The sequence below is a fragment of the Coregonus lavaretus genome (assembly GCF_964263955.1).
Source record: "Coregonus lavaretus genome assembly, chromosome: 10".
Lineage (NCBI taxonomy): Eukaryota > Metazoa > Chordata > Actinopteri > Salmoniformes > Salmonidae > Coregonus > Coregonus lavaretus.
Window position 1 is genome coordinate 58,610,912 of NC_139997.1, and position 24,284 is coordinate 58,635,195.

Below are 24,284 nucleotides of genomic sequence, written 5' to 3' on the forward strand. Positions count from 1 at the left end.
ACCGGTCTAATGCCCATTGCTCGTGTTTCTTGGCCCAAGCAAGCCTCTTCTTCTTATTGGTGTCGTTTAGTAGTGGTTTCTTTGCAGCAATTTGACCATGAAGGCCTGATTCACACAGTCTCCTCTGAACAGTTGATGTTGAGATGTGTCTGTGACTTGAACTCTGTGAAGCATTTATTTGGGCTGCAATTACTGAGGCTGGTAACTCTAATTAACGTATCCTCTGCAGCAGAGGCAACTCTGAATTTGGTTTAGAGAGTGCCAAGAGAGTGCAAAGCTATCATCAAGGCAAAGGGTGGCTATTTGAAGAATCTCAAATATAAAATATATTTTGATTTGTTTAACACTTTTTTGCTTACTACATGATTCCATATGTGTTATTTCATAGTTTTGATGTCTTCACTATTATTCTACAATGTAAAAAATAGTAAAAAATTAAGAAAAACCCTTCAATGAGTAGGTGTGTCCAAACTTTTGACTGATACTGTATATATTTAAATAATGGGATGTATAGACAATGTGGACAGTATATGGATAGAATATGTAGTATATATTTATGCACAGCAATAGTTAAATAAGATAGGCCTTGACTAGAATACAGTATATATACTGAACAAAAATATCCCGAAGGTGAAGAAGCCGGATGTGGAGGTCCTGGGCTTGCGTTGTTACACGTGGTTTCGGTTGTGAGGCCGGTTAGACGTACTGCCAAATTCTCTAAAACGACGGGGGATGTGGCTTATTTGTGCACAACATTTGAGATAAATAAGCTTTTTGTGCGTATGGAAAAATTCTGGGATATTTTATTTCAGGTCATAAAACATGGGAACAACACTTTACATCAGTGGAGGCTGCTGAGGGGAGGACGGCTCATCATAATGGCTGGAACGAAGCGAATGGAATGACGTCAAACACATGGAAACCATATGTTTGATGTGTTTGATACCATTCCACCGATTCCTCTCCAGCCATTACCACGAGCCCGTTCTCCGCAATATATATACACTCCGGACTCCGACATTGCTCGTCCTAATATTTATATATTTCTTAATTCCATTCTTTTACTTTTTAGAACCGTGTGTATTGTTAGATATTACTGCACTGTTGGAGATAGGAATACAAGCATTTCGCAACACCCACAATAACATCTGTCCTGCATTGTTTTACCTCATTTCTACCAGTATGTCACATGTGCAACCAGAGGAAAAAAAACTCTAGACCACCTTTACTCCACACAAAGAGACGCATACAAAGCTCTCCCTCGCCCTCCATTTTGCAAATCTGACCATAATTCTATACTCCTGATTCCTGCTTACAAGCTAAATCTAAAGCAGGAAGTACCAGTGACTCGCTCAATACCAAAGTGGTCAGATGAAGCAGATGCTATGCTACAGGACTGTTTTGCCAGCATAGACTGGAATATGTGCTGGGATTCATCCAATGGCATTGAGGAGTATACCACCTCAGTCATCGGCTTCATCAATAAGTGCATCGACGACGTCATCTCCACAGTGACCGTACGTACATATCCCAACCAGAAGCCATGGATTACAGGCAACATCCGCATCGAGCTAAAGGCTAGAGTTGCCGCTTTCAAGGAGCGGGACACTAATCAGGGACGCTTATAAGAAATCCCGCTTCGCCCTCAGACGAACCATCAAACAGGCAAAACGTCAATTAAGGATTAAGATTGAATCCTACTACACCGGCTCTGATGTGCTTGTCGGATGTGGTAGGGCTTGAAAGCCATTACGAACTACAAAGGGAAATCCAGCCGCGAGCTGCCCAGTGACACAAGCCTACCAGACGAGCTAAATGCCTTTTATGCTCACTTCGAGGCAAGCAACACTGAAGCATGCATGAGAGCACCAGCTGTTCCGGACGACTGTGTGATAATGCTCTCGGTAGCCGATGTGAACAAGACCTTTAAACGGGTCAACATTCACAAAGCCGCAGGGCCAGACGGATTACCAGGATGTGTACTCAAAGCATGCGCGGACCAACTGCAAGTGTCTTCACTGACATTTTCACCCTCTCCCTGACCGACTCTGTAATACCTACATGTTTCAAGCAGACCACCATAGTCCCTGTGCCCAAGGAAGCGAAGGTAACCTGCCTAAATGATTACCACCCTGTAGCACTCACCTTGGCAGCCATGAAGTGCTTTGAAAGGCTGGTCATGGCTCACATCAACAGCATCATCCCGGATACCCTAGACCCACTCCAATTCGCATACCGCCCCAACAGATCCACTGATGACGCAATCTCAATCGCACTCCACACTGCCCTTTCCCACCTGGACAAAAGGAACACCTATGTGAGAATGCTGTTCATTGACTACAGCTCAGCGTTCAACACCATAGTGCCCACAAAGCTCATCACTAAGCTAAGGACCCTGGGACTAAACACCTCCCTCTGCAACTGGATTCTGGACTTCCTGACGGGCCGCCCCCAGGTGGTAAGGGTAGTCAACAACACATCTGCAACGCTGATCCTCAACACTGGGGCCCCTCAGGGGTGCGTGCTTAGTCCCCTCCTGTACTCCCTGTTCACTTACGACTGCGTGGCCAAACACGATTCCAACACCATCATTAAGTTTGCTGACGACACAACAGTGGTAGGCCTGATCACCGACAACGATGAGACAGCCTATAGGGAGGAGGTCAGACACCTGGCAGTGTGGTGCCAGGACAACAACCTCTCCCTCAATGTGAGCAAGACAAAGGATCTGATCGTGGACTACAGGAAAAGGTGGGCCGAACAGGCCCCCATTAACATCGACGTGGCTGTAGTGGCGCGGGTCGAGAGTTTCAAGTTCCTTGGTGTGCACATCACCAACGAACTATCATGGTCCAAACACACCAAGACAGTCGTGAAGAGGGCACAACAATACCTTCTCCCCCTCAGGAGACTGAAAAGATTTGGCATGGGTCTCCAGATCCTCAAAAAGTTATACAGCTGCACCATCGAGAGCATTCTGACCGGTTGCATCACCACCTGGTATGGCAACTGCTCCGCATCTGACCGTAAGGCGCTACAGAGGGTAGTGCGTACGGCCCAGTACATCACTGGGGCCAAGCTTCCTGCCATCCAGGACCTATATACTAGGCGGTGTCAGAGGAAAGCCCAAAAAATTGTCAAAGACTCCAGTCACCCAAGTCATAAACTGTTCTCTCTGCTATCGCACGACAAGCTGTACCGGAGCGCCAAGTCTAGGACCAAAAGGCTCCATAACAGCTTCTACCCCCAAGCCACAAGACAGCTGAACATTTAATCAAATGGTCCCTCGGACTATTTACATTGACACCTGGACTATTTACATTTTTAATTTAGTTTATTTGGTAAATATTTTCTTAACTCTTTCTTGAACTGCATTGTTGGTTAAGGGCTTGTAAGTAAGCACGGTAAGGTCTACACCTGTTGTATTCGGCGCACGTGACAAATAAAGTTGGATTTGATTTGATAAACGCAGCTGTTCAGCAATTCCCTTGCCAATTACTGTATTTTACAGCTCTGTATAGGATTCAATGAACAGGATGTAGTAACATACAGTACACAGGAGGCCTGGCCTCTGTCTTTATGTCTGTGTCTCTCTTTCTCCCTCTGTCTATCTCTCTTTCGTTCTGTCTGTCTCTCTCCCTCTGTCTGTCTCTCTTTCTCTCTCTCCGATTCTCTCTTTGGTGCCAGCTGTCTGCCACACATGAACAGGGAGAGATGGGAATGAGAGAGGGAGCGGCCCAAGGACACCCTGATAATAAAGAGGAGTGTGCAAAACCACACTCTTTCTCTCTTTTCCTCTCTCTCTCTTCACACAAAAAATTGTACTGAATCACAAGTGCACACAATCATATTCACTAGGTATTTTATATAGGTACATCATCAACTTTTGCGTGCAAGGCTTGGTTCAAAGTAGTTAATTTCACCAGGCTAATGGAGTTTGTTGGTGTAATTACCAGATAGTATCCTAGATAGAAGACAGTAATTCTCCACATCAGTTCCGTGTTAGCTCAATCTCCCTCCAGTGGCTAAACAGGATACAGTACATTCTCCCCTGGAGGATTCGGCACCATGGAATTGAAAAGATATGTACCATACCTCAAGGGATTTAAGCCTTTCAATATCTCAGGAAGCATTTTTTCCACAAATGTATGCATTCCCAGGTATCATGTTATACGTTCCTGCTGGTCTGGACATATTCTCATGTGGAAAATGTAATAGTGCATTGCCTGTGTTAATCTGCTCCCATAACTCAAAGCATGCACAAAAACCTATTTATGAAAGATACAGTTGTCTTCAAAGCATGCACACAGACCTATTTATGACAGAAACAGTTGTCTTCAAAGCATGCACAAAGACTTATTTATGACAGACACAGTTGTCTTCTTTAATGATTAGAGGGGGTCATGTCAGATTGTGAGGGGGAGGGTAACCAAGTCACCATAATCACCTGATTAGGGGGATGAGGTCACCAGGGTCCTCTTCACTATCATATGGGGTACTGTACTATAGATCTTACCTGGTTAAAGAACACAGTGTTCAATCTGGTTTAACAAGGCTAATACACACATGCCCCTAAACATGTAACTAGTTGAGGTCACTAGGTATTTTTTCACTGTGGTGTACTTATACTTTAGAGACCTACCCCTAAAATGTGAAACACATCCCTTCTCACGTTCCTCTCAGTGATGTTTCAGGTAGAAATCTAATCACAAGGGTTCAGTTGTCACAAAGAAAAAAAATGTAACAACAACATAGAGCAACAAAACAATGTTTTATGAAACTGTTTATCTACCTTTCCGAGATTTGGTCACGTGTGGAGTGGGAGGGCAGGGACAGCTTCCTCCTCTCAGAGTTTGCAAATCAGGGCATCAGGCCAGAACATTTAGAAGAGAGAGAAGATTCTGAGGGGAAAAGAACAAAAGAAAGAGAAGTTCTCTTTTCCCCAAAGTCTCAACCTGTAGAGACACCTGACACTACTGAGAGAGTAAACTCATAACCCTGTGATGGCAGCAAGGAATAAAAACAGCAGTTAGTAGCAGGAGGTTGAGTGTGAGAGGAATGTGCAGAAACAAATAGGACACAAACGTTCCTTTGTCACAACAGACAGAGCCACAGAGGAGGGACAGTCACAGGGTACAGCACACAGTCATCTCTGGCATTGTCTAAAAGCTGGCACAAGTGGGAGTGCTCCTGGACAATAATGTGATTAATTCTTCACCAGTCACCAGCAAAACCATTGGCTGCAAACTTGATGGCTACTTTAGTATTTTTAAGCAATAAACTCAGGTTTTGAAAATTACACAGAAGTCATTATTGACTGATTTAAATTATTTTTGATAATGATGTTTGTTCTGTGTGTGTGTTATAGACTATAGTTACATTGGTGAGGTGCCTGTGTTGAGCCAGTTATATTTAGCATCTAATAATAGATAAGTTATTTGTCATTTCAAATACGGCTCTGCTAAAAGCTCGCAGCCTCCTCACATTTTAACATCTGAAATGGTTTGTCTTTTTTATCAGCCTCATAAATAACGGGCCATATGCACTTGCACGTGCAAGCCACTAGTGGTCGCTTGGCATACAGTCAATTATCTTTGGTCCACTTGATGACGGGGCACGCTCAAGTGCTCTTCCAGAGATACTTAGAAAGGAGTAGGATATTCTACTGAAGCAACTGGTCCTCCCTTGAGATGCGGATTTCGACCGAGGTCACTACGGTAGCTCGAGGAAATAAGAACGGTTGTCTTACGTGAACACCGGTTGAGGTCTTGTTCGAACTTTCAATTATAAAAGGAATGGCTAGTTATAGCTATCTAAATTTGTGTGTTGCTGTAGCTAACCGTTAGCTAACTGGTGAGAGGTGAGTTTGTTATACTATTAGCTAGCTAATAGCCATCCTGTACTAGCTAGCCCCATTGCCTCGAACCTTGACTGTCATCCACGTGTGGCTACTGGTTTTTAATTAGTTCACGGGTTAACTAGCAGTCAGCTGGTGAACTAGCTAGCTAGTGGCAGATTAGGGAGCCGACAGTGACCACTAGATCGGCAGCCTAGGCTAGTACAGAAGCGGATGCAAGCGAAACGTTATCTCACTCTGTCACATTTTTGTTGTCAATTCTAGCCTCTTCGCTCCGGGAGACCTGTCCGGAGCAAAGAGGCTAAGCCAATTCTAGCTTTGGGGAAAATGTAAATTTCAAACATGGCCATAGAGAACTGTCCATGTAACGTCAATGACGGGGCACGCTCAATGCACGTCCATGTAACGTCAATGAAGGGGCACGCTCAATGAACATTTATTAGGCTAAATACAAACATGTTATTCTTGTTTGCTATACGGCAGCAACATTGCTGAAGTTGCATTGTATGATGCCACTTGTTGCATCCCCGACATTTTCTTGCTTTAGGATGCTTAATTAACTAGCTTAGCTTGCATGCATTTGCTAACATTTCATCCTTCACTGTGTGTGTGTGGATTTGAATTATGTTTGTTGCACATGGGCAGGTAGCTAGGTAGGAAGCTAGTTACACAAATTGAGATACACATTCCAAACCTGTTTGTAGGATCACAGACCAGTCATTTGTTAGGTTGCCCATGTGTATGGAATTTACTTTTTGTTACAGCTGTTTTCTCTTCTTTTGTGGACATGCTAGCAAAGAGTTGACTATAGTCTCACAACATCAACTACCAATCAATTCTCATGAAAAATAGAACTTGTGCCATAAATCATGCAATCACAGTGTAGCTTTGACATCCATCAAACACTGATTTGCATCCCTCCATCTCTGATTTCCTCTGACATCCATCCCCTCAACATCTTCTTTACAGTGATCTGCTGTGTTAACTTCATGCTGCTTGTTTGATAAGTATCACCCCATTACATCTCAACCTCCTGCATGACTCCCCCATAATCATCTGGCCCTCAGTCCAACTGCATGCGTCCTCCCCTGGCCTGAACTGAATGTGCCTCCACTAAACTGCATGCGCTCTCCCCTGAACTGAACTGAGTGGGCCTCCCCTCGCCGTGCCTGCTTTGCTGTGAGTGCTTCACTGACCATGGGGAAGGACAGGGGGGGTAATGCTCTGGTTCTGTCGTCGAAGAGGCCGTGCCACGGGCGGGGGGACCACGGTCGCGACCTGGAGAAGCTGCGTTCGGCCCTGGAGGCAGAGAAGAGCCGTAACCATCAGACTCACCAGAGGTTCTCTCTGGAGCTGCGTCAGCTCCGCGAGGAGGCTGAGAGGGAGCAGCAGCGGGCCCTGAGGGAGCTGACGGCCAGGCACGAGCGACAGAAGGCCCTGGAACTCCAGCGGCTACAGGAGGTGCTGAGGAGGGAGCAGGCTGCTGAGGTGAGACGCCTGCTGAGATACAAAGGACAGGAGTTGAAGGCAGTAGGCACCAGGCTGGAGAGGGAGGCCACCATCAGGCAGGCCAGGGAACTGCAGCGCCGGCTGGTTGAGGAGGCCAACACAACCATCACCAAGTCTGGGCGGGAGAGCAGGGGGAAGAACATAGGCAGAGAGCCTGGTTGTGTGGGAAGTGGAGCCAGCTACCGAAAGCTGGAGCAGCTGCTGTTGAGGCTGCATGAGCAGGATGGAGATGGAGAGCAGGCTGTGTTCCTCCAGCATCTCAGAAAGGAACTGGACCTGGAGAAGGACCTCTGCCACCTGCTCGAGGTCCACGGACATGGACGACGACTAGGGACCAGGGAGGTGAAGGAGAGGAACCAGAGCTCCTCCAGGGCTCCCAAAACCAGGCACAGTTCTAAGAGCTTTGTCCATCTCCTCAGCAGCACCACCCATGACCAGGAAGACCGTCCTGAAGACTCCCATCTCAGTGGGCCTCCACCACTGGCCCGCTCCAGGTCCCTTTCCCAGAGCTCCAAGAGTCCCTCGTCCCCTCCACCCAAGAAGAGAACCAGGAGAGAGCACTTGAACTTGGCTTCAGGTAGGAACCTCAGTGCAGCTGCCCGCTGCTCCTCTCCCCTGGCTGGGGACACCTGTCGAAGCACCAGCCACCCTCAGACCACATCGTCACCCCATGCAGGCTGGGACCTCCAGTTTGAGTCCCCTGGGTCAGACAAATCCTCGCCCTCCAAATACTCTGACAAAGACAACATGGAGGACAACATGGAGGTAAGCTGCTTCATATTTACATTTTCTCACCCCTCTTCCCTTTGATTATAGGTTGATGAGGTGATTTGAGGTCACCTTTCTGGTCTCATTATAGCAAATGCCATGGCTTCTCACTTTCTAGTGTGCACATATGCATTGATTTCGATGATGTAATGTGTTTCTGATTTGTTATTCAAGTCGTTTGAGCGTGAACGTGATAAGCATATGCTTTGATTATGCCAGCATAGGCTTTAAAAATGCAACCTTGCATGTTTTTATTTTGCTCAATGAGCGTGTAAGATATGCAGCAGAAAGCAAAGGCAATCCTTATAGTTATCGTCTTGGAAGGAGATCAGATAAAAGCTCAAGGAAATTGGATTAGGTCCGCTGGTCATAAACACCTGAGTCATTCCATGTCATTTCAGCAATCCATGACACTCACCATCACAGATTGTTCTGAAATCTTTTCTGTAGTTAGAAACATAAGACTGGTTGATGTTTTTTCTCCCTTTCAGAGAAATTAGCCATTGAAGCCGCTTGCATTATTTACCATAAATTAGTGTGAAAGTACCAGGTTTTTCCCACTAGATGCCCCTGTTCCTGTCACCTTTTTTTGCATTTATTAAATGGACCACAACATTTTCTTTGCAATTTTGGGTAGAAAACCAATAGCTTTTGCTCATGATTAAAATAAATTGTGTGGTCAAGCCAGTTCTCCATGAAAGCAATTCATTTTGTCCTTCTCTTAGCAACCTAATGCTTCAGTTGCTAGTCCAAAACATGGCAGCTCTTTGAGAGGGCTATCCCCATGGTGCAATTCTCATATGAAGACTTTTCCTACAAGCCTAAAACTTTGATGAAGTAATGGGCTGGTGACTAAAATGTGACAACTCTCTCTAATAAAAGTATACAATTCTAAACCATTGCATTGCAGTCATAAAATTATTTGAAAACATCTCTCTATGTAGTGTGATTAGCGACATTTACCATTAAACCCAACCCAATACCATTACAAAACACTATACAGTGTGTGTGTTTGGGACTTTTACCATTGAAGGCCATTAGAGAGCATAACATTGAAACCATTAAAACTGCTGTAGCCTAATGGTTTGCTTGTTCACCAGGAATGGTCTAACTAATCCAGACCTGTTTTGAAGGGAATAAGCTACACACAAAGGGGCCGTTTCCTGGACGAAGATTAAGCCTAAGAGAAGCACAAACTGAATTGAATCATAATAATATAATATATAATAATAATAAATCATAATATGCCATTTAGCAGACGCTTTTAGCCAAAGCAACTTACAGTCATGTGTGCATACATTTTTACGTATGGGTGGTCCCGGGGATCGAACCCACTACCCTGGCGTTACAAGCACCATGCTCTACCAATTGAGCTACAGAGGACCACATTGCTTTCATGGAGGACTGGCTTGAATTGTGAGGATGATCACACCATTTTATTTTATCATGAGCAAAAGCTATTGGTTTTCTACCCAAAGTTGCAGAGACAATGTGATCCATTTAATAAACACGAGACCAGCAAAATGGATAAAAGGGTGTGGCAGTAGCAGGAACAGTGGCATCTAGTGGGCAAAACATGGTACTTTAACACTCATTTATGGTAAATAATGCAAGCAACTTCAATAGCTAATTTCTCTGAATGGGAAAAAAAAACACCAGATTCACAGGGAATACATTACAAAGGATGAAGCCGCAGCTCCATACCACTTGTCAGACCTAAAGAACTGATACTGTATACTGGTTGTTGGGGTGGGATTGGCGTGCGGTGTGTGGCGTCCGTGGGTGGCTTTTGATCGTTTTATTAGTTCTTCATGTTTTATTCGTTGCTAGGAAGAGTTATGGTCCAAATTGGATGTTCAGTACTATATTTATTGAATATTATATGAATCCCTTAAATTTAAAATGGCTTAATTTCTCAGATCAAAATAATGTTTCAGGAATTCTAATCTAACTACAGAAACGATTTCAGCACAATCTGAAATGGTGGGTGCCAATCCTCTTTCTTGTTGTGCTTTTTTAGGTAGAATGACCCACTTCAAAGTTATGGGGTTTGTTTGTGGTCTTGCAAATAAATGAAACGCCTGACTGGACAGAACACTTTTCTGCTAAAACCTTACATGGTCAAATCTTTTAGGTAATAAGCGTAGATTTTTGGCATGATTGCTTGGTGGTTGAACTAGAGCAAGCGTACTTGTAGTTGTTTTGTTTGGAACACAGCCCTGCATCCCAGCCCTCACACAATTACTGTTGTTTACCCAATCTGTGTCAGGTGGGCATCATCTGAACGCTTGTTCTATTGCCAACATGACTAGCTAAATTAGAAAATACAATGACCTTACAGTGTTTAGGCTTTCACTAGGCAATTCAGAGAAGCAGATTGTCATTTAGGTGCGAATAGAATGGAGTCATGAATGCATTCAGATGCGTGGTCCACTGCAAATTTTCTTCACAATATAACAAACCGGCTCATTCTGTTCAGGACAACCCAGGGTATAAGGCCATGTCATCTTGGAACTGTACATCAAACATAGTGATCATAAACGTTGACACTATATTACGAGTTTTATGATATGGAAATGGGAAGTTCACATTTGGACTAACCAGTGTTTGGCTTGCTTGTATAACATCAAAGCGGTATTTATTATAATCCTCAACATCTCATCTTTCAAAATATACTGAACAAAAATATAAATGCAACGTTTTTACTGAGTTACAGTTCATATAAGAAAATAAGTCGATTGAAATAAATTCATTAGGCCCTAATCTATGGATTTCACATGACTGGGCAGGAGTGCAGCCATGGGTGGGCCCACTGCGGCGCCAGGCCCAGCCAATCAGAATGAGTTTTTCCCCACAAAAGGGCTTTATTACAGACAGAAATACTCCTCAACTTTAGACATCCGTGGCATTGTGTTGTGTGACAAAACTGCACATTTTAAAGTGCCATTTTAAGGTGCACCTGTGTAATGAGCATGCTGTTTAATCAGCTTCTTGATATGCCACACCTGTCAGGTGGATGGATCACCTTGGCAAAGGAGAAATGCTCACTAACAGGGATGTAAACAAATTTGTGCTCCAAATTTGAGAGAGAAGCTTTTTGTGCGTATGGAAAATTTGGAGGATTTTTTTTATTTCATATCATGAAACATGGGACCAACACTTTACATGTTGCGTTTATATATTTTGTTTTGTATCCTGTGCATGTGACAAAAACGTATTTGATTTGATATGGTGTGTGTTTAACAGAGACGGTAATGTGAAGAACAACATGGCCTGCAACAAAGTCAGATTAGTATATAGGCCAAGGACTAGATAAAGTGTGTTTTTACCTGGAGTTTTTCCTTATTGTAGGCTACTACTTTCACCACTTTTAGTCTTGAAACCTTTGGTTGTTTACTAAACTAATCACTCTGTTTAGCAAATAGCCTCACATGTGAAACCGTAAAGAAATGGGTGGGGCTAAGGCTTAAGAGGGTGTGAACGATGCTGAATGGGTGTAGACAAAGAAGAGCTCTCCAGTAGGTGTACCAAAACATTCAAGGGCCATTTTCTCAAAAGTGGGGTTACACGTTTATCAACTTTCAAAGAATAATTACTTTCCCGTAGTTCTTCAACTGCAGTGTATGTAATATAAACACACACACACATAGTTGACAAAGGTAGAAAATAGCAAAATGAGAATCTGTAAATTACTAGGTAAGTTACTCGTCGCCCACAGAGCGAGAGGGAGGGGGTGGAGGATTCAGGAGGGAGGAGAAGGCAGAAAATAGTTTCCTAGGGTTGAAATTGAGTGGTAGAAAGTGGCTTTAGCAGCGGATACAGAGGAAGGGAAGGTAGAGAGGAGGGAGTGAAAGGATGATAGGTCCTCCAGAAGTCCCCGGGACCACCCATACACAAAAATGTATGCACGCATGACTGTAAGTCGCTTTGGATAAAAGCGTCTGCTAAATGGCTTATTATTATTGTTATTAAGTTTAGTTTTCCTCCATTTTCGCTCAGCTGCCCACAGCCCTGTTCTGTAAGCTAGCAATGAGTCACTCAGCCACTGAGCAGGAGGGGAGGGCCGACCCGGCCAGGAGGAAAGGGGACAGTGTGAGTCATAGGATGTGGCCTGCCACGTATGGTGGTCCTCTGTAGCTCAATTGGTAGAGCATGGCGCTTGTAACGCCAGGGTAGTGGGTTCGATCCCCGGGACCACCCGTACGTAAAATGTATGCGCACATGACTGTAAGTCGCTTTGGATAAAAGCGTCTGCTAAATGGCTTATTATTATTATTATTATTATGTGGAAAGGGAGGAGAGTAGGGTCGACGAGTCAGAATCAGAAGACCGGAGGGAGAAGGATTTAGCAGAAGGGAGAGATGATAGGATATAAGAGGAGAGAGTAGTGGGAGAGAGAGCGCGAAGATTGCGACGGCGCATGACCATCTGGGTAGGGGCTGAGTGGTTGAAGGAAAGGGAGATAGAAAAGGAAACAAAGAGACCTGGATTGAGCAGCCTCTAGTAACAATAAGGTTCGGACTTTGGGACAAGTCTCTGAATGTTCTTGAGTGGCCCAGTCAGAGCCCAAACCCGATCTAACATCTCTGGAGAGACCTGAAAATAGCTGTGCAGCGACGCTCCCCATCCAAGCTGACAGAGCTTGAGAGGATCTGCAGAGAAGAATGGGATAAACTCCCCAAATACAGGTGTGCCAAGCTTGTAGCGTCATACCCAAGAAGACTTGAGGCTGTAATCGCTGCCGAAGGTGCTTCAACAAAGTACTGAGTAAAGGCTCTGAATACTTATGTAAATGTGATATTTCTGTTTTTTATTTTTAATAAATGTATAATAATTTATAAAAGCCTGTTTTTGCTTTGTCATTATGGGGTATTGTGTGTAGATTGAGGGGGAAGAAAAGCAATTTAATCCATTTTAGAATAAGGCTGTAACGTAACAATGTGTAGCAACACAATAACATCTGTAGCAACTTCAGAGGTAAGATAGTGTTTCTTAATAATACATTCAGTATTACCCTGTGCTATGGGCAACAAGGTAGTAAAAAATACACAGTGGTGGTCCAATAAAGCAACATCAACAATAGAGGATATGTCAATAGAAAGCCCCTTGGTAATAATCAGGTCCAGAGTATGGGTAGGCACAGTAACATGTTGGATAAAGTCCATAGATGCAAAAGATTAATACATTCAATGGCCTTGGAGTCAATCTCTTTGTCAACATGAATATTTAAAATTGCCCAACACAATGATTTTATCATAGTTCTCAAGGACAATAGACAATAGTTCAGATAAATCAGTAAAGAAAGTGGGGCAGTGCTTTGGTGGCATATACAGGGATGTGGCCAGCACTGGTGGCTGACATTTAAACAGTATAGCATGATGCTCAAAAGACCCAAAGTTGCCAAACAAAATATCCTTACAGCTGAGAGCATTAGTAAAAATGGCGGCTATCCCCCCCGCCCCTTTTCTGATAGAGTATGAAAAGCTGTAGCCTGGGGGGAGGCTTCAATAAGAGCAGCACTACAGTCTGATGACAGCCATGTTTCAGTGAGAAACATGCAATCAACTTTGTGCTCAGTAATTCACGAGAAATGTTTTACTAGTGATTGCTCTAACATTTAAAAGCGCCATATTTATTGAGTGTGGGTCACTCTGCCGCTGGGGCATCTGCCTCAAGGCAACCTATGGAATAATAATAATTATTAACTTTACAACCACGTTTTCTGACAGTCTCCAATCTAACAGAATTGTAGGAGATGACAGTTTGTATAAACTCACTAGAAGGCGGAGTTAAAGGAACATAAATTAGGTTACTTACAACAACCATTGTGACATTTCTACAGGAGTTGATATGCTTTCCAAGTCCTCTGTTGCTTATTCTGACAGGGAGAACTAAAACAGTTTGAGATGTTGCTGGAAATAATCCTGGAACCCCTGTGGTTAGGGTGAATCTTGTCTCTTTTAAAAAGTGCTGATTGCTCCCACAGCAAATCAAAGAGTCAGCTGAAACCTTCCAAACCCCTTCGGTAGCACGAGAGGGGGGCAAGAGATAAGTATTCTCTTCCCTGTGCTAGCGAGGGTGTGTAAAAAAAAAAAATGGTAGTCCTCGCTCAGTTCCTCAAATTGCCTAAAGCGAAGGTCGTTAAAACCTACGTGAGTGACGATGGTGTAAATATTGGAGTAGTTGGCCAGAACCGTGGGCAGGATAGAGTTGATGTCATGGACACGGGCTCCTGGGTAACAGTGGATCTTGGTCAATCCACAGACTGTTGGCAGGCCAAAATCTCTCACCATCGAACTGCCCACAATGATGGTGGTCGTGATGGAATCCGATGGGGAAGCGACCTGCTGAACTGTGGTGGTCGTGGGGGATGGTGCCACTGTGCGGCCTGTTGGTATACATCCGGGATCCGTGCTGACTTCCAGGGCTGGTAGGTCCGTGGGGCAAAGCTGTTAGATAGCTGGATTGGATCTTCTCGGAAAGATGAAGGGTGGGCAGACTGCCTCCCCGATCTCCTACGCCTTGCAAGTGTCCAGTCTAACATCTGTCCGTTGGATAGGGACACAAAGAAAAGCCATACATTCAGATAGGAAGCTGGAGGTAATTTAGATGTTGTCTACAAGAGGGCAACAGTGTATGTGTAACGTTTCAGACTATTACCTTCAAGAATGAGGCCGCTACATAACATTTAGTATGAAGTCACCCAGGTGTCCCTCACGAGTTTGCCCAAATGTACCCAAGTGGCCGAATTGGTAAATTGATACATTTTCAAGTACATACAGTGGGGAGAACAAGTATTTGATACACTGCCGATTTTGCAGGTTTTCCTACTTACAAAGCATGTAGAGGTCTGTAATTTTTATCATAGGTACACTTCAACTGTGAGAGACGGAATCTAAAACAAAAATCCAGAAAATCACATTGTATGATTTTTAAGTAATTAATTTGCATTTCCGTCTCTCATAGTTGAAGTGTACCTATGATAAAAATTACAGACCTCTACATGCTTTGTAAGTAGGAAAACCTGCAAAATCGGCAGTGTATCAAATACTTGTTCTCCCCACTGTAACTATAGAGAACATACAAAAATGCTATGGTAATAAAAAATGCAAGTTTACACATTCCCAGGAACAGTGGCGGCTCCTGAAAAAATTCTCAGGGGGGGCAATTTTTCTGATGATTTAGGTGACCTACACACATTTTTAAAAAGATATGTCCAGCAACAACATGAAGACAGGGGCAGCATATAAGTCAATACCAGAAGCATTTATTGACTGATCTCAAAGGTGTTGGCTTACAAAATCAAAATAAGTTATCACAGTAAAAATAATCAAGGGTGTTCTTTCACATTCCTCAACACTGCATAAACAATATGCATTTCCATAAACAAATGAAATATCAGCTGAAAATACAGCATCTTGGTATTTGTTCAGATTGCAGGATCAACAAGAGCTTTTACCAAATTTTTTGCCTCATGGTTGAATTGGAAATATGTGCACCTGAGCATAATTCACAACAAGCAAGCAGGAGCTTTTGATAGAGGCTACTGAAAACATTGATACAAGTTATTGGTAATAAGACATTTTTATAGACTTCCATATTCTGCCCTCTTGTATAGATTTGTGAAAATGAACAGTGATAGACATTTTGCCTGAAAACAGAATTTGAAATTAATTTCTAGAAAAGGTAAACACAGCTATCTGTATGGCTTTGTAAAAATGAACAACCATATTCTGGCCAATTGTATAGATTTGTAAATATGAACAACCATATTCTGGCCAATTGTATAGATTTGTAAAAATGAACATGAACAGATTATTATTTTTAAAACTTTTTTTAAAATGAAAAATAACTATTTTAAACAACATTAACTGTGAACTGATTTGGGCGTGTGAGGGAGGGACAAAGAGAGAGAGAGGCTACATTACTTGTACTGAAACTGACTTTCTCATTGAAATCAGGCATGCTGAGGACTAGTTCCCTCTCCATGGAAAGCATGGCCAGTGCATTCAGACGTTCCTGGCCCATTGAATTTCGCAGGAATGTCTTAACTCGTGTCAAAGTTGAGAAACATCTCTCAGCTTCAGCTGTTGTCATGGGAGTAGTTATGAGGATGTTCAACAGAGTCACAGTCTCAGAGAACGTCTCCTGGAGGTTGTAGCTCATGAGAACCTGGTACAGTGCCAGTGCACCACAGAATCCCTTGAATTCAGGATTCTCATAGATCAGAGATAGTTCTGTCTTGAGCTTTGCCTTGCTCAGCATGGGGTATGCATTCACAGTGGCATTCAGAGCCTCATCAGGAAATGAATGGCAGTACCTTTCAAACATGTCTGCTTGCAGTAAGGTAGCACTCACAAGGTGGCCAGAGAAAGAGAACCTTTCTTTGGTGTGATCCAGGATGGTGTTGCAGACCTCTTCAGACAGCCTCTGCTTCTCCTCTTCTCTCAAAGCTGTTCTGGGTCTTTTGGCTCCTGTTGCTTCTTGCAGCTGCTGTTGAGAGGAGTCCCTGAAGGCAAACAGACCAATGTGTTTGTTGGCTTTGTACAGTACTGTTGTCTATGTGATGCACAGGTATATGCAATGTATCCATGTATAGTACAAATACTTCAGTTCCACTTAAAATAGGCAGGGATGCATAAAGTCTTTAGTGTTTAAGTTAGCCTTTGTGTCTCACATAGCCTGGATGTTCAGCACAGTATACAGTGGTGCTCATAAGCTTATGATCCCATGCTAAAGTTGACTAAAAAGAGGAATAAAAAAGAAAAGAAAATTGGTGTCCTTAAAGGTTGGATTTTCCAACTTTTTTAATTAAGTCATTAAGATCAATTTCCAAAAGATGATTTTTTGTATTTTTGTATTCCTCTTTTTAGTCAACTTTAGAATGTGTTCATACACTTATGAGCACCACTGTACAGTACACATAGTATATAAAATAAGCTAGATTACACCACTGGCCATATATAATGAGAATAATGTAATTTCAAACACAAATGCAGTCTCCTTTCATGCATACATTTTCAAATAAAGCTCTGCTTTGAGAAAGATCGAATGATATTGTTTAATCTTACCTTATGGCCTGCACACTGCTTGTGAAGCTGTCGAGGGCACGTTTGATAAAGACAGCATCGATGTCCTTCTTCTGTAGCTTCTGGTACAGAATGTCGACGTGGGGCATGATTTTGTGAAAAAGCCGCAGGAAAAAAATAAAATCTTCATCATGTAGCATCCTCACGTAGCCAGATGCCTCTCTCACGGTGGGCTGGTCAAATGAACCCAATGAACCCGTCCGAATGGCTTCAAAACATTCTATGAGGTCGTCTCGATTCTCGTAGACAGTGTTCACGACTCTGCTTAGTAGAAACCTGTTGAATTATTAAATTTGGTCTGGGAGGTCCTAATTGTTTCGTTGCCAATTTATCTTGATTTGTTCGCCGACAAAAAGGAACTTCTTTCAAAGAGACAATCGAGTTGCACTGAAGGCTAGCCATTTTGACAGTAGTAGTGAATTGATTGATGAGGCTACCCGCTCTTTTCTTAGTTACGTTCATGGTTATGTTACGTATGACGAAAGCGCGTAAGTGCAAGCCCTCAGAAACCCATAGAGATTGTATTGAAAGCTCTGATATTTGAAAAAAATTGATTTTACATTAGAGGCTATGAGAGACTTCTGGGCGATTTTCAACCTGACTGAAATCGCCCCAAAACGGGCGGGGACATTTGAAGCACGACTTTAGCCTGATTGGACATTTAGTGGCAGATCAGACGTCTAGATTAGAACACTGATAACTACTGTTGCCGTGATATAATTGATTAGAAAAAAAAACCTTCCTTTTCCCGTTTGGCAGTGCGTCGCCCATATCGCCCTAATGAACACACCGCCCCTGCCCAGGAATGTCATACATGATGGATCATTAGCTTCCCTATATAAAAGGTACTAACAGGAGACGCGGTGAGAATGCTGATCCAATGCCTCCCAACACAGAAGTGAACTATTTAAGATAAGGGCCAAGTTAGCAGCCAACACTGATCTAATGTCATAAGTGAACACACCACAAACCACACACAAAGTGAAAAAAATTAATACATATATTTACACACTATTTACAATGAACACCCTCAGTCCTCTACATAAGAGTGTGCTGCTGATGCCAAGTCCCATAGCAGTCTCTTTCTGCTGTAAAGCAGAGGGTAACAGAAAAATATTTATTGTGAAGACACCTGGGTGACTTTTCGGTCGAAATGTTGGTGGAAGTGGCTCCACGTCATATTCTAGCACAGTGTGCCGCTTCTGGGCTGGCTTCTTCACACCTCTAGATAGCCGGACGGGGGTAGGTGTGGAGCCAGAGACAGCAGCAGGGGTCGGACTGTTTTTTAACATTTTTATCAGTAGGAATACTTTTACGGATGAGCCCTGATTCAATACATCAAATAAACAACACGTATCGATAAACAAATGTATTATATAGAGTAGGGGGAACACAATCACTGTGGTGTAGTGTGTGTACCAATGGTAAATAAGGCTGGTGACGGGAGGACGGCTCATAGTGGTGGCCGGGGTGGGGTGAGTGGAATGGTATCAAGCACATGGTTTTCGTCTGTTTTGTGTTGTTCCATTCACTCCATTCCGGCCATTGTTGTGGGCCGTCCTCCCGTCACCAGCCATAAATATAGACCCACAATGTATAGCCAATGTGAATTTTATGTTGACTTTGACATGCTGTGGTTTTCAAGTGCCTTGTTTGCTGTTCATACACATATTTCATTAGTTAATATATATATATATATATAAATTATATATATATATATATATATATATATATATATATATATATATAGCAATCAAAGAAAAAATCTCAAATCTCAAATGAATAATATGCAACCATTCAAACAACTGCATTAGCATGAGTAGAAAAAACGTATTTCACTTACCAGTCTAAAGTGGCGTCCTCTCCTTCCAAAAACATATCTCCAGCTGTTGAGTCTAAACTATATTCACTAAGTCCTCATCTACTGGTTCTGTGACACTTTCCCAGTTGATTTCTGCTATAATCTCATCCAAATCTGTATACCTGGACTTTGAATGAGCTCAGTATTAGTAGCCATATTGTACTTTCAAAATGTGCAGAAAACTTTATTTACTAAATCGAGCTGTGCGTAACACGATGCGCCACTTCCTTGTTTAGATGTTCAATGGACACTAAACCGTGTTGCGCGTGTGCTGAATACACAGGCTTTTCCTCAGACAAAGGACCATCTCATACTCCTGTAAAGTCCAGCTCATCGGTTATCTAGCTGGCTATGTTTCAAAACGATAGGTGGTCATTGGACCAAGATACAGTCAATCAAGTGAACACCGCCGGCCTCATTGGTGCGTAATCATGTAAGTTCTTGGTGGGCTCAAATAGCTTTTGTGTAGCCTATTCGTCATGCAGAATGATGAAAAAGAGTTCAGTTGCCTTCTTGAAGATCTGAGGATCGCAGAAAAACCGAACTTGACTGGGTGAAACAAGGTGTAGCGTTTATATTATGTCTATGTTTTGTTGCAAGATGAACGAGTCGGAATTCAGGCGAAACGCTGTGTACTACATGGATCGTGTTAGGATATAAAAATTGATTTTATCAAACAAATCAACTCTACATTTTATCTCTGGGACCCTCAGGATGACAAATCGGAGTAAGATTACTAAATGTAAGTACATTATTTACCTTCAGAGGTGAATGTATCAAACCAGTTGCCTTGATAAGTGTTTTGTTCTTCAAACAATAAAATTGTATTTTTTCGCTGTAATACCTACTGTAAATTGGACACTGTAGTTACATTAACAATAATTTAAGCTTTCTGCCCATATAAGACGTATATGTCTGTGAAAATATGATTTTGTTTACAACGTCATTGTAGTCACATTATCCGTATTGAGCAACAACTGTCCCGATTTCAGGACACCTATACAGTAGAGGTTAACAAACCCCCAAAACCACAACTAACGTTAGCTACGTACCCACCGTATCTAAATAGCCTAATGTCCTACTGAAATTGCTCAGCAGTAGCTGATACATCTGCAGCATGCACAGTGAGAGTGACCTGATAATAAAACCTACAAATAGTCTACTTGAGTTGAAGGCTAATGTCTAACGGTATATGCTGGTAAGCCACGAGAGAAGAATAAATGATGACCTGATAATGAGAGAAATAGATTACTATTTCGATGATCTAGATTACTAGATAACCTGTATATGAGAGAGTCTGAATAATCTCTAACAGACCTTCCCATAAGAGGCAATGAACGCTTGATCCCCAAAACGGATCGCCATGTACCCCCTGTATATAGCCTCGCTATTGTTATTTTACAGCTGCTCTTTAATTATGAGTCACTTTTATTTCTTATTATTTGTATTTATTTTGGGGAATTTTTTTGGTGTTCTTTCTTAAAACTGCATTGTTGGTTAAGGGCTTGTAAGTAAGCATTTCACTGTAAGGTCTACACCTGTTGTATTCGGGGCATGTGACAAATACAATTTGATTTGATTTGTTTAGCAAGCCCACCACATGCTAGGTAATGCTAGTATCAACAGCCCATCCAATACGCTGAAACTATAGCAATCCTTGATTAGTAATCGCACAGCTATACGTATCAGGGTGATAACTTAAAATCTGAGGAAGAAAGGTTAGGGTTAGGCAGAAGTATCAATTTAAAATGAGTCTGTACTCCAGTGAATATATGCTAGTGATGAAAAGACCCAGTAATGTTTAGCCGACGACAGACTAACGCCATTCGAGTAGCACAAGCTATCATGCTGCTCGACTGCTGAAGAGTTCATGTAGCACCCACACATTTGTACCAGCACAAGTTATAATAATAATAATAATAATATGCCATTTAGCAGACGCTTTTATCCAAAGCGACTTACAGTCATGCGTGCATACATTTTTTTTTTGTGTATGGGTGGTCCCGGGGATCGAACCCACTACCTTGGCGTTACAAGCGCCGTGCTCTACCAGCTGAGCTGAGTCACGCTCAGTGAGCTGCATCAGGGTATAAGATGCCAGCACACGCACTATGTACAAGCATGCATAATAATGCAAATAAACTTGCTTACTACTATCCTAAAATGATGTGCCATTGTTCTGCAACGCTCCAGCAGACGCTGTGTTAGGAATAGCTAGTGTTGCCCTCTAAGTAACCACAACCTTACTGTGTGCTCTTGCAATAATAGCAACCATGCCATAACACTATGTGCAGATGGTACAGAACATACAGCCATGCATGAATAACACATCACCTAGGAGCCTAACCAGCACGTGCTCCCACAAGGCAATATTGGCAGCCATGCCATAATGCATACTGGGTAGAAAATGAAGCAAAGAATATCAGCTAACACCTGAATGTGTGAGCATTCAGCACAGCATGAAGAGTTGCAGCCTAAACACATAATAGAACTAGTATGTAAGACATGAAAATAGTGGAAGAGGAAAGTGGAAGGGTGAGAAAGGAAGTAACTTGTCTGTCGGCCTTGCATTAAAGAACATAATTGGTTAAGGAAAACTGTGATAAATAAAAAAGTATATCAGTTTCACTTAAGGACCAAAGGATTGACAGCCGTCCCATATAGATTTCAAAATAGTTGGGAAGAGATTTCTGACGTACCGATCCCATGGCATAGTGTTTATGAACTGACACGCAAAACGACACCGGATTCAAAAATTAGAATCTTTCAATTTTTTTATTATTATATAAAATTCTTGCTACCAATATAATGTTATTTATATGGGGGATACAATCTTCCCAGCTCTGCAGATTTAGCTGTGAAGAGACAGAATCATTAGATCATTTATTTGGGTTCTGTCCATTTGTAGCTTGTTTTTGGACACAGGTCCAGGAATGGCTAAAGGATTGCAATATTTACCTGGAGCTAACCTTGCAGATAGCATTACTGGGTGATATGAAAAGTCATAGTCAATCGATCAATAATATAATAATACTTTTAGCAACATTTTTTATTTTTAATTCACAATCTGTAGAAGCAATGAGAATAGAAAGGTTCAGAACTTTTGTAAAACATCACAGTACGGTTGAAATATATATGGCAAATAGAAATCCAATATGGATGGTGTTAAGAGATAGATGGGTGGTGTTGAATGGAGCTGAAGGATGGGACTAATAACAACTAACAACTAATAACAACAAGATAACTAATAATGTAAGCATACTGTGTCCATAATAAGTATATAGGTTATAGGTTGAGAGCTTTGTGAAAGAGCACAGTTAGAAAGATATGGGCATATAGAAGCAAACCGGATGGACATCATGAACATGATTGGAGAGGTTGAGGGTACAGGAAGTTCAGGAGTAAAAACAAATAAAATATAATTATTGTAAAATTGACTGTGTTCATAAGGTGTAGATAGTAAGTATAGGCTGGAAGTAGAGGCCTGGGCATTGTTGTTCACTAATTTACTCCAAGTAGGGAAAGGATGGCGGGGTTGAAAAGGAATAAAGGGGAGTATATATATATAAAAAACATGGGGGACTGGAAGTGATGCAGACAATTACATTGATGGAAGTTACAATCTATCTGCAATATTAAGCTGATCTACCACCAAAAAAAGACATGAAAATAAGAAAATGCACAGAAAATGAATTATTACCAGTACTAATACATGATGACTAGCATGAAGTGATCGCTACAATAGCATACAATAGCATAAGATAGAATAAGACCAGTCACTAGAATAATACTACTAGAACGCAAGATGGACTGACCGGAAGGACCACCTATGTAAAATGCATGACACATGATTATACACTACCAGTCAAAAGTTCTGACACACCTACTCATTCAAGGGTTTTTCTTTATTTTGAAAAATGTTTACATTGTAGAATAATAGTGAAGATATCAAAGCTATGAAATAACACATATGGAATCATGTAGTAACCAAAAAAGTGTTAAACAAATCAAAATATATTTTATATTTGAGATTCTTCAAATAGCCACCCTTTGCCTTGATGACAGCTTTGCACACTTGGCATTCTCTCAACCAGCTTCATTAGGTAGTCACCTGGAATGCATTTCAATTAAAAGGTGTGCCTTCTTCAAAGTTAATCTGTGGAATTTAATGCGTTTGAGCCAATCAGTTGTGTTGTGACAAGGTAGGGGGAGCCCTGTTTGGTACAAGACCAAGTCCATATTATGGCAAGAACAGCTCAAATAAGCAAAGAGAAATGACAGTCCTTCATTACTTTAAGACATGAAGGTCAGTCAATACGAAACATTTCAAGAACTTTGAAAGTTTCTTCAAGTGCAGTCGCAAAAACTATCAAGCGCTATGATGAAACTGGCTCTCATGAGGACCGCCACAGGAATGGAACACCCAGAGTTGCCTCTGCTGCAGAGGATAAGTTCATTAGAGTTACCAGCCTCAGAAATTGCAGCCCAAATAAATGCTTCACAGAGTTCAAGTCATAGACACATCTCAACATCAACTGTTCAGAGGAGACTGTGTGAATCAGGCCTTCATGGTCGATTTGCTGCAAATAAATCACTACTAAAGGACACGAATAAGAAGAAGAGACCTGCTTGGGCCAAGAAACATAAGCAATGGACATTAGACCGGTGGAAATGTGTCCTTTGGTCTGGAGTCCAAATAGGAGATATTTGGTTCCAACCGCCATGTCTTTGTGAGACGCGGTGTGGGTGAACGGATTATCTCTGCATGTGTATTTCCCACCGTAAAGCATGGAGGAGGAGGTGTTATGGGGTGGGGGTGCTTTGCTGGTGACACTGTCTGTGATTTATTTAAAATTAAAGGCACACTTAATCAGCATGGCTACCACAGCATTCTGCAGCGATACGCTATCCCATCTGGTTTGGGCTTAGTGGGACTATCATTTGTTATTCAACAGGACAATGACCCAACACACCTCCAGGCTGTGTACAGTGCCTTGCAAAAGTATTCATCCCACTTGGCGTTTTTCCTATTTTGTTGCATTACAACCTGTAATTTAAAGGGATCTTTATTTGGGTTTCATGTAATGGACATACACAAAAGAGTCCAAATTGGTGAAGTGAAATGAAAAAAATAACTTGTTTCAAAAAATTTGAAGAAATAAATAACGGGAAAGTGGTGCGTGCATATGTATTTACCCCC

General features: G+C 42.1%; 1 protein-coding gene across 1 annotated transcript in view; it reads left to right on the forward strand.

Annotated features, from left to right (window-relative positions):
• Positions 1–5,740: 5,740 nt before the first annotated feature.
• The window catches only part of LOC311136393 (peripheral-type benzodiazepine receptor-associated protein 1-like), a 204,764-nt gene continuing 186,220 nt past the window's right edge, over positions 5,741–24,284 (forward strand). Inside the window, exons 1-2 of the mRNA XM_084170490.1 lie at positions 5,741–5,860; positions 6,827–8,131. Of these exons, the coding sequence (XP_084026616.1) occupies positions 7,055–8,131 (1,077 nt within the window). The 5' untranslated portion in view covers positions 5,741–5,860; positions 6,827–7,054. The remainder of the gene's footprint in view (positions 5,861–6,826; positions 8,132–24,284) is intronic.